This window comes from Rhamphochromis sp. 'chilingali' (genome assembly GCF_963969265.1).
Source record: "Rhamphochromis sp. 'chilingali' genome assembly, chromosome: 7".
Classification (NCBI taxonomy): domain Eukaryota; kingdom Metazoa; phylum Chordata; class Actinopteri; order Cichliformes; family Cichlidae; genus Rhamphochromis; species Rhamphochromis sp. 'chilingali'.
In genome coordinates, this window is record NC_137934.1 from 3,183,316 (window position 1) to 3,194,733 (window position 11,418).

The 11,418-nt window shown below is 41.5% G+C and overlaps 1 protein-coding gene across 2 annotated transcripts in view; it reads right to left on the minus strand.

Moving 5' to 3' along the window:
- Nucleotides 1–6,783, minus strand: part of LOC308399042 (protein mono-ADP-ribosyltransferase PARP12-like) — a 17,283-nt gene extending 10,500 nt beyond the window's left edge. The window contains exons 1-6 of one of the 2 annotated variants that reach the window (XM_080885984.1): nt 6,390–6,783; nt 5,566–5,701; nt 1,104–1,698; nt 964–1,014; nt 750–876; nt 192–354 (exon numbers count right to left, since the gene is read on the minus strand). In XM_080885984.1, coding sequence (XP_080742110.1) covers nt 192–354; nt 750–876; nt 964–1,014; nt 1,104–1,698; nt 5,566–5,701; nt 6,390–6,667 — 1,350 coding nt within the window. In that variant the 5' untranslated portion in view covers nt 6,668–6,783. Of the gene's footprint in view, nt 1–191; nt 358–749; nt 877–963; nt 1,015–1,103; nt 1,699–5,565; nt 5,702–6,389 lie in introns of both variants that reach the window. The other variant, XM_080885983.1, reaches the window with a different exon arrangement.
- Between the last annotated feature and the right edge of the window lie 4,635 nt (nt 6,784–11,418).

Here is an 11,418-nt window from a genome sequence, read left to right on the forward strand (position 1 = left end):
TACTGCAGGCTCAAACTATGAGGGATTTTTCACATTACAAATAGTTTATTTGTGTTTTTCAATAAAACTATTAAATCAGACTCACAATTAGTTACACTTTTTGAATGTGGATACACAGTGGACTGTTAAAGTCGTGCCTTAATGTCTTAGCAATCTGCCAAAATTTCTGCAAACACTCTGTAGTTACTCACAGCGGATGCAAACATGTTCCAACTCCCAAACTCATCCTGCCAGTACCAAAGCCACTCGGTGGTGTGGATGAAGGTCGGCTCAATCACCGAGTTTTCTGTCGAGAGTCGACGCACTTTGTTCCATCCACAGGTCATCGTGTCAAAGTGCACGGCCGGGCTGGTGCTACTGCAAAAAAACAATCAAAGTATTAACATGAAGATGGTCAGTTATGCAAAAACTTTGATGATTTTTATGATTCTTTGTTCAGTATTTTGTGGTGATTTAAACTAAATTTCACTATAATAATTTTGGTGAATAATGTGGTACGTGAAACAAACGCTGCGTGCCTGAAATGACCATTTTAAGAACATTATCTTGCACTGACATCATACAGAGCCAACATCAAAACTTTTTACCCTCATAAAAATTACTATCACATACACTGAGCTTGATTTTAGTTTAAAAGGAGCATCTGTTATTTTATCAACGCATATTTGAAAAAAAGTGGAAATGCTTAATAGTTCCACTAGATCTTAAAAAACCCTGAGATGTCTGAGTTGCAGAATAAATGTAAGTACCTGTATGAGTTACTGGGGTCACAGTAGTCTCTCTCAATTGTCTCATTATCGGGCAAATCAGTCCACTGGTGTCCCTCTTGGACCTGCCATCGGTACGGCATCTTGTCATGAGCTTTAAAACATCGATCTAAGAAGAAAGAAGAAAGACAGCTGGTCAAAGTCAAGAAAGAACTACATTAACGCCTCAAACACTTACTAACCATGACTTTCTCACCTTGATGTTTGCAGTGACCTTTGATAAAGTACATGCAGATCCCTGTTTTATCTGAAAGAAACAGGAGATATTTCACAGGCTTCATTCAGACAGCAGTTTTAGTTCATCTCCCCACAGAAGTGTTTTCAGCCGTTGTTTACCTCTGACAGGCCTCTGTCTATTATTCTGCCATTCTCCACCTTTAGCAGCTTCATCATTGACAGCAGCGTTAATGTCACTTAAGGAACGAGCATTTTGAAAACGCTGATGGTTGCCCCTGTTCCTGGTAGCGGCGACAGTGATGTCACTGGTGGGAGAGTTGTCATCGTCACTTTCATTCAGTCTATCGCTGGACCACAGGTCAAAGCCATCAATGTTTGCAGCAATGTTACTAAGTGAACGGGCTCGATGCAGATCTGGGCGGCTGCTGTGGCTTCCTCTGTTTCCTCTAAAGCCTCTGCTGAGCTGATGGCCACCTCTCCCTCTGCCTCTCTGACTTCGTTGACCATGGTCACTGACTCCAGCCAGCTTCAAAGCCTGTTTATTTGCATAAGCAGCCTTCAAGGACTGAAAGAGTGTGTCAGGTACGCCTCTAGCTTGCAAAGCTCTGAATGGCTGTGGAGCATTAAAATCGTGGTTCTTCCAGCAGCTGCATTCACGGCTGATGTAGTTCTCACAGATGTGGAGCCTCCTGCAACCATCACCATCCTGACACCGGCCGAACTCTCCATCACCATTGTTGTAGTCGTAGCATATCTGATGGAGAAAGGGGGAAAAAGGGGAGTTACAATAGTATACTGTATATAAAAGATGAATATAGCCATCGTGATGTCCAACTTCTTTATTTGTATTTTTTCCAACTTTATTTTTATTCAACAGGAACATTAACATTTACACAGACACAACAAGGGAAAAAAGGAAAAAAAGAAAAGCAAACAACAAAATTTTAAAAAATAGAAAGGGGGGGGGGGGGGGATTCACCCAAGGCAATGTGAAGTTACTAAAATGTAATTTTTCCACTTGGAGATATACAGTGTATCTTGCTCGTTTATATATATACACCTACATCTATGTACATACTCACACACACTTTCAAGTATCTACATACCATTTCACCCGCTCCATTACACCTAGGGCTGCCACAAACGATTACTTTGATAGTCGACTAATCAGATCATCATCCATTGGACGTAAAACGTACAGCTTATTGCACCAGCAGCATCTGCTCTTATATAACTATCATTAGCTTACAGCTTTAAGTGTGTAAGGTCTGTGCTAACTAAAAATAAAGACAAGATGATAGTTTATTAAATTTTAATGAAATTTGCAGATTGTTTCGGTGGAGTTTAATAAACTCCTTGCTATCTAAAATATAACAGGACACCGGAGTAAATTCTCGAGCATCTCACACTTCTGATAATCAGCTGTCTGCTTGATGTTTATTCAGCTGTGTAAAAACTATAACTTTAATCTCAGCCAAACCGATTTACTCAGGAACAAATAAAATACTGAAAAAAAGCCAAACAATAACATTTTTAACTTATCTAAGTGACTTATGTATGTTTAACCTGAGTAGCGAAAGATGAAAATGATTTGCCGGGAGTCCGGTGTTCTCACGGCTCTAGTGAGCCTAGCCCCCGGCTAGCTATCGAGCTAGTGGGTAACAGACGTCTCCGAAAACGTCGGAGCGCTTTTGAAAACATGTGGTGTCCTGATAAACTGAGCAGATATTTGAGGTTTACACAGCTACATTCTCGCCTGAAAATATGTTAAATGTTTATTCTGTGACCCAGAAAGAATAATAAGAGTAATATTAAAACTAACTAGCTGCCGCCATTGTTATAAACTGAGCTGGGCTGCACTATGAATTCTGGGATACAGCTTCTTCTTCTTCGGGGTTTAACGGCAGCTGGCATCCTTGTACATGCAGTGCTGCCATCTTCTGTTTCAGTCCGTTATTACACTCTTAAATCCTACTACTCATTCCTGCGTCTTTTGTGATCTTACAAAGCTTCAAATGACGCGTCGACTATCAAAATCGTCGACGACTTATTTAATAGTCGACGTAATCGTGACTAGTCGACTAATCGTGGCAGCCCTAATTACACCCTATTCCAGTTTTAGGGGAACCTTTTGAGGACATACTCATTGACTGTGTTGGTCCACTTCCTAAAACAAAATCGGGACACCAGTATCTTCTGACTTTGAATCCATTGTTAAGGCGCTGATGAACTTCTTTTCTACTTTTGGGTTGCCGAAATCTGTCCAAACGGACCAAGGCTCTAATTTCATGTCTCGGATTTTTGCTCAAGTTTTGCGATCACTTGGTATTAAACATCACAAGTCTAGTGCATATCATCCGGAGTCGCAAGGTGCACTCGAGCGTTTTCACCAGACATTGAAATCTATGATGCAACTACTCAAGGAGAATTTTCTGTCTGACATAGATGCTCCTAAGGAAAATGTGTTGGATTATGAGAGTTCTTTTAGAAAGTGTTTGCATAAAGCATGCGCAATCGCACGCTCTTGTTGCAGCGCAGGGAAAGATGAAAAGGAAGTTTGATAAGAAAGCTGTGCAAAGGAAATTTGAGGTTGCTGACAAAGTTTTAATACTTCTACTCCTTCAGTGGTCCGTATACAGTGCAGGCGGACTGAGCGAAGGAAACAGTGTTGTGTGTGTCATATCAATATGATGAAGCCTTACTTTGCTAGTGGTGTATCAACAGTTGCGACTGTGGGGGTGCCAGTTTCCAAAACCTGTATGACCTGGTAAGTGATGATTTGGTTTTCGGTTGTGCTGAGGGCTGCGCACGACTTAGAAACTCTGAAATCCTAAGTGATCTAAGGACACATTTAAAGGATGCTGTTCAAAGTGACGTGTGTCGTTGATTGAGAATCATCCTAATCTTTTCTCTGACACTCCTTCCTGTACCACTGTGCTGGAGCATGATATCGATGTGGGGGACCACCCTCCAATCAAACAGCATGCCTACCGGGTGAATCCCACTAAACGTGCCATTTTCCAGACAGAAGTTTCTCATCCGTTGGAAAATCATCTTGCTGTTCCTAGCTCTAGTGCGTGGAGTCCCCCCGTGTCTCCTAGTGCCTAAAGCAGATAAAACCCCGCGGTTTAGTATGAGTTTTCGGAAGGTGAACAGCGTGACCAAACCTGACTCCTATCCTCTTCCCAGAATGGAAGATTGTGTCAATATGGTCGGTTCTGCGAAGTTTGTTACTGTTACGCCACATTCCAACGCTCATGAATATCGTGCTGGGAAGCGTTCTCCATTGTGAAGTGTATTTAGATGATATTGTCGTCTATTCAGACACCTGGTCAGAGCATAAACGTTCACTGATGTGTTCCATCGCTTGGAAAGGGCATCCCTCGCCCTCAATCTCGCCACGTGTGATTTTGGCAAAGCCACTGTGATGTATCTAGGGAAACAGGTGGGTCAAGGACAAGTGCACCCTACTTTGGCAAAAATCCCTGCCCCTTGTACTAGGCGTGAGCTCCGCCATTTTCTCGGCATGGTGGGCTACTACCAGGGTTTCTGTCGAAATTTCGCGGAAGTGTGAATACTGGGTATGATATGATACTGGTTTCACACCAGCACATTTGGATGGGGTGTTTAGAGAATTTACAGCATACTGTAAAATCTCAACCAACACAGACATGGACAGCTTCCTACAACTCAGTGAAACTTACAGGTTAAATAAAACAGACTTTTACAGATAATTACAACTGAGACACCGTTTTAATAAAAATATTAAAGTTGCAAGGGAGGATTCTGAGGAGGCGGGCCTCATTGACATGTTTGTCGACACCTATAAAGGTAAAGTACATAAAAGGCTGATCTCGAAACTGTGCTCATGTTTACAATCACTTAAAGAGGACTTAAGGACTTAAAGAGAGAGAAGGAAGTGATATTTCTTCATGTGTATCGTGTGATTTCCAAATCACACGATACACATGATTTTGACCTACACCCGTTTTCAGACTTTGGCTCGTGTGATTAGGTAGAGGATTATTAGGGGGTCCATTGTCCCTTTTGGGGGGGACACTCCCACAGGGCTTAAATCTGGGACTCTCCACATTTGACCTTAGAACTGAAGAAGCTTTTCGGATGAGAGGTGAAATGTCTTCAAGCAACTTAAAGAAGTCCAGACGCCTTTTCTTTCCAGGCTCCTTAGACTTTGCTCTAAATGGTTCCAAGAACTACAAGGTTAACTGTTTACTGAGGTCAGCGGTCAGTGTGAGATCATTTTCACATAAACTTCTATACAACAGGACGTCTTCTCTCATTTTTTATATTGTTGTTGTTCAAAGCAGTAATGTTTTGTGAAGTCGATGGAGGGCTTGCTTGATCAACAGATCCAGTATTTAATAAAGTTACACTTAAGCTTGCGTATAAAAACTTGTCAGGAAAAGTGGAGGACAATACAGATTAAATAATTAAATTAGTGAGGTAACAATCAGTTACAGAACAAGAAAAAAAAAAGAAAATTAAATAATTGAAAGCTGGGAGTAAAATCAGCTGGAAGATGCCAAATATCAGAAAAGGTGACAGTTCATTTTAATGCAAACTAACTTGTCCGGTTCATGCTGTGTGTTGTTAGACTTACATCAGGAAGAACTGTGTGGTCACTCTGCAGCAGCAGGGTGCACAGCTCCTCTCGGCTCAGGCTCTCCAGCTCATGCTCCCTCAGAAGTCTTTGGTTATGCTCAGAGGTCAGCTCATGGGAGAAGCTGCAGCCCCTCCTGTTATAACAGAATCCACACAGCTGAGTCATGACTGGGCGTGCTAGCATTTATTTGCTCAGTTAAGAATAAAAAAACCAAAAACAGCGTCATATGAGACAGCTGTCTTTGTGTAATGATTAATAAGGCTTATCTGCATGGTACAAAGTCAGCGGTTAGGTTCAGGACAAACAGCCACCCTGATAACTCTTAGAAACAGTACGACATCAATGTGAAAACTAAGTTTGAAGTTTAGGGAAACATGCTTGGGAAACAGGATTAGCCCAGTACTAGATTGTTTTCTATGTGGCTGGGTAGACGCAGCAGCCGCTTTAGTTTTTATTTTTCATAGTAAACTTTGCTGATGTTGGAAAATCTTTCTGTTCTGTGGATGAACGTAGCCATGTTCTTTTCACTGTCACTCTTTTTACTCATTTCAAAGCTAAGCTTCAGTCTAAAAGACAACCAGAGAGCAACTTTTCCTACTGGCCCTCAAAGCCACATTTTGTTACTTGTTTAGGTTAGCTTTTTGAATAAATGTGTCAAACTGCTGTAAATTGTCGGATTTTCCTAACAATACCTAAAGGCACCATCAGTGTCCTGGACTTTAAACCTGTTGATTTTACAACCATATGTGATATAACTACATGACATAAATAACACTCCCTAAATAAGCTCTGTTACTTACTTTTAAGTCCAGTATATTTACCTGAGCTGAGTGAACTGACAGAATCCGCTGAAGAGGATGTTTTTGCACAGGTGCAGACCCCTGCATATCCCCAGACAGTCTTTCACTCTGCAAAGTCTCAGGCGGGTCCTGGCCACCACCTTCGGCTGTCCGTTTGGACAACACGAAACAAATTTCTCTCGGTTACAAATGATCTCCGACAACTTCGTGGGATCTCCGGAAAACAGATTATACACTAAATCCTCCGTGTTGACTGCTCCTTGGCCGGCGCAGATCATTCTCAGTATTTCCGTCTCCATCGTGTCCGAGCTCTGCCTGCGTTTCCTTCCACCTGTGACATTAAACTGACGAAAGCCTCATTTCTGACGACTGGAAAGCGAAACTCAACAACCTTTAACCTGGACGGATGCTGTAATGCTGCTGTTTTCCACTCTGAGTCGTCGCCGCGCTGTATGACCTCCATACATCCCACACCTCGGCTTTCTTCTACTTCACAGCTGAAACATTTCCAGTAATGAAACATGCCATGAAGATACAGGATCTATATAATACAGAAAATTCGCAACAAAAACATTTAGAATTTATTGAAAAACAAATGTTATGCCAGACTTTCCATCAAACCTTTGAGGTGAACATTTGGATTTTTAGCTGCTAAATTCTAAATGCAGGCTGTCTGCTGTTTGCAGCTTGCAGCGAGGGTTATATGGGGGACCAGAACAGTCAAATTAATTTTGTAATTCTTTTATTTATTTAGACATAAATAAAGTGTGCGTCAATATTGTAAAATAAATGATTATTACATTAATAAATATTCAAATCAATTTCTAAAACATAAAAAATAACTCTCAATAAAAAACACATTTTAGAATTCCAAAGGGAAAAAAGATTCAAAATCTTTTTAAAGTACAATTTAAAAAAGAGAAACGAGTAAACAGAATTAAAGGGAAATGGATAAAAAAAAAACCCCAAAGATTTATTTTGACCTTTTCTATCCTTAATAGTTTAAAATTACCAAATGTATTAGCTTTGGGATTAATTAAGGGATTAGCACTTGGATTAGCTATCAGATTAGCTATTCCATTTAACATTTGGAAAAAGCAATGCAAGTTCATCATGCCGTGCGATGTAAGGAGCTCTCCAACTGGTTACAGAGACACAGTCTGGCTGCCTTGATAACTAGCTAGGGACGATGATGCATACAGAGAGAAGGTGCAGTGGCTGGCACTTTGGTGCAATGCCATAATCTCTTAATGTTGACAAAACAAAAGAGCTGATCGTTGACTTTAAGAAGGCCGAGGCTGTCCATCTCCTGCTCAGCATTGCTGGTGTCACAGTAGAGAGAGTGAAGAGCACCAAATTCCTCAGTGTTCACATCACAGAGGACCTGTCCTGGACCAGCAACACCAAATCAGTGACAAAAAGGGCCCAGCAGTGACTGCACTTCCTGAGACGACTGAAGTAGGTGCACCTCCCTAAACCCATCCTTATGTATACAACTATATGTGACTGAATTACAACAACTCTGCAAAGATGAGTGGGTCAAAATGCTATACCTCTGTGTGTGTGCGTGTGAGAGGGATAATATTATGCATACATATGTCATTTTGTTTGATTATTGTACTTAGTTTGTACATTTGTACAAATCTCATATCCCGATATAAGAATTCTATCGTCCCGATAACGATATAAATCACAAAAATGTAACATTTTCTGTAAATTCTGTGAATCTCGGGCAGCTCGACTTGCGGGAAGTGTTTCCAGCTGCGCGTCATGTAGCTGGAGTCCAGTGTTTTAACAGATGCATTAAACTATACATTTTTAGACATAAGTTTTAACAGCCACCATTTTCTTTGTGAGTATTTATTACACGGCGTGCTGCGGGGAAAAGCCTGTTCTAACGTTTGAGTCTAAGGTTTATTTTTTAGCATCTGGCGGCTCTTTTTTAATTCTCATCCGTAAATAATCTGCTCTTTCACGTGATTCAGTTTATTTTGAAAAGTCTCAACAGGATCTTGAGCTTTATTGTGAAAGGTTTATGCGGAACATAAACAAGCGGACACGCGATGGTGTTGCCGTCCTTGTTGCTAAAGACAGTGCATAAAACAGGCGCTTGTCCGTGTGTAGTGTGGTTGTATTAAATATAAGAGAAAGAGAGAACTTTAAGAAATTAATATACCCACTACAGTAACCATCAAAATGACGAAAAAAACATTGCCGTAAACAGTTTATTTTGCGACACCACGAAACAAACGATAGCATAAAATGAAACGATAGACGTTTTTGTATCGTCATCCGATATATATCGTTATATCGAACAGCCCTAGTGGTATGATCTTTTCCTATTTAAGGATGATTTTCAATCCACTGGTTCCCTTCATGTCTGCCAGTACTCCATCCTGTCTGATGGTTCATTAACAACAAATAGCTACAAGCTTCAAACCTTCAACCCCACACCAGCTATTGCCCTCAGAGCCTTGGCTCCCTGCTTTTACTGTTCTGCACCTCCTCATCATTCTCTAACTCCTCCTGTTGTCCAAACAACAGCAACTGATAGGGTGGTAGGCCTTTCTCCTTGGACAAAGCGGCTATTATCAGTCTATTCAATAAGCTTCTACCACACAGAATACAACAACAACCGCAGCACTCTATAGTAGCTAGGAAACATGCCATTTATACTAACAAGGACATGCAATGGTCAATTTTTGAGTCAGATCAGTCTATTTGTTTGGCGCCTTCACCGGTTTCTGATTAGGCCTAACCCTCAGCCAGAGTTTACAAAGGTGATTGTGCAGGTATACAATGTGTCATGTGGTGATAATTAGCTCCAGCTTTACCTTTTATCTGGACAGCACTAGACTGGATGTGCATTTAATCACCTCATAGGGTCCAGTCCACCAGGGTTCAAGCCACTTTCCATTGTGAACTTTCACCCGCACCTAGTCACCAGCCTTTATTGCTGTAGTTGTAGTTTCCTCAGGCTCAGCCAGCTGCACCTGCTTAAACAAAACTTAAAAACTCGCTTAGTCTACGCTGTCATATATTCATCACAGTTCACCTGCCAAACATCCAGAGAGGTCATACGACCTCCCTCTCAGGGTTGGACCAGGCATTGGCCTGCCTCTCAGCGACTCATGTGGCATCAGGTGTTCTCTCAGAGGTTCTCATTGACATAAGAAAAATGGGGAGAGTGTCCACCCATCTCAGTTTACTGTCCTAATATATGCCACAATTTTTCTCTTCAAAGTCTGATTTGCCCTTTCACCACCCCTTGTGAGGCAGGGTGGTAAACAAATCGGTGTGTTATACCTAGAGCCTTTTCTACCTCTGCCAGTTCTTTATTGGACAAATGTGAATCATTGTCAGAGCATATGCTCCTTGGGACACCATAGTCTGCACTCATTCATTTTTGAATGGGATTGCTTCCACCTAGCTTGTGAAGCAGTCCACCGCCACCAGCAAGTAGCTGAAACCTCTCACTCTGTTTTCAACTCCCAAATCAGGGACTTGGGAAGCCAAGCTCTTGAAAATCTTGAAATATGTGGATCCGCTGCAAAGCTGCAGCAGCGTGTGTAAGTTGACAGCCACAATAAAGAAGTGTACTGAAAAGTGCAAACATGTGGTCGGGTCTGTCGTGCATCAGTGGTGCTGAAACCCAGGATTGGGGCTACCAGAGTCTGTGTGTGTCGGTATGATCTGTCCTCTTTCTTCCATGGGTGAATCCTCTTCAGGTTTGTTTTACTCCTCTGAGGAAAACGCAACATACCACATGTCTACTTCCACTGCCTTCCAAGCGTTTGGTGCATCTGTGGCCTCCCAGGTCAAGCTCAGCGCTTTCTTGACCATTGAGCCCAGTGTTCTAGCCTCATAGTTGCTTCCAACTACAAGTGTGACATGAGAGTGTAAAGTACTCTCATCTAAGCCTGAGTTATACCTGGAGCTCTGTAGCTCTGTAGTTGGGCCTTCCTATAATATAATCTTTGCAACGGTTTTAAATGCTTCTTCAGTCTTCCCAGCAGTTTAAATATTTATAATTTCAACCACATTAAGGCTGGCAAAATAAATGCAATCAAAGGGCATGCATGAAATTAAACAATAACCTAAACTGGGTGAACTAAAACTAAAACATGGGAGGGAAAAAAAAAAACCTTAAACATGGTGAACTGACATGGATACCTGAAGACATGACGCAGACGAGCAGACAAGGAACGACTGAAAACACACTGACTAAATGCACACAGGAAGCTAATGAGGGAAGTCGGAACACATGGGGAAAACAGCTGACACACATGAACATAATGATGATAATGATGCATTGGTGGCTGCCCACTGCTTCACTGGGTGAATGGGTTAAATGCAGAGGAACTATTTCCCTATGGTGACTAACACATACACATACACACATTACACACACAGACATGAAACATATGAAGGGCAAGGGAGACTTAACAGGGGTTGAAAACACAAGGGGAAACTAATAAGCAAATGAACTTAGATAACCTAATGAACTTAACCATAAACATCAAAATAAACTGAAACTCAAAACGCTGGGTCAAAAGACCCAGGATCGTGACAGACAGTGCAGGAGCGTGAAATGGCTAACCAATTACTTTCTCCAGTAAAGTAATTAAGTAAGGTACTGCATCATTTTAGGAAAAGTAAGGAGTAATGTGAAAGACATTATTTAAGTAAGGACCCAACATTGGTGACATTAATAATCAGGCATCGCCACCTGTGCATACTCAGCATGATTCAATATACATTATGCATTATCGCCTTTCTAGCATTTGACAAATCTGCTGCTGCTGTCGCCACTTTCTCACACTGAGCACACGACTTAGAGTCTGGAGCCATTGCAGCAAACATCATCCAGCGTGATCACTTTGGCAGTGGGTCACTGATGATTCTTAAAAAGTGGCACAGACCTCCATGTGTTAGCCAACAGTTCCCAGGACTGTTGTGTGTTTTGCAACTTTGTTGCTTGCAGTTGCAACATAGCTGAATTCATTTGACGTTACCATCATAGTTGATAACTAAATGATGCCAGTTAGGC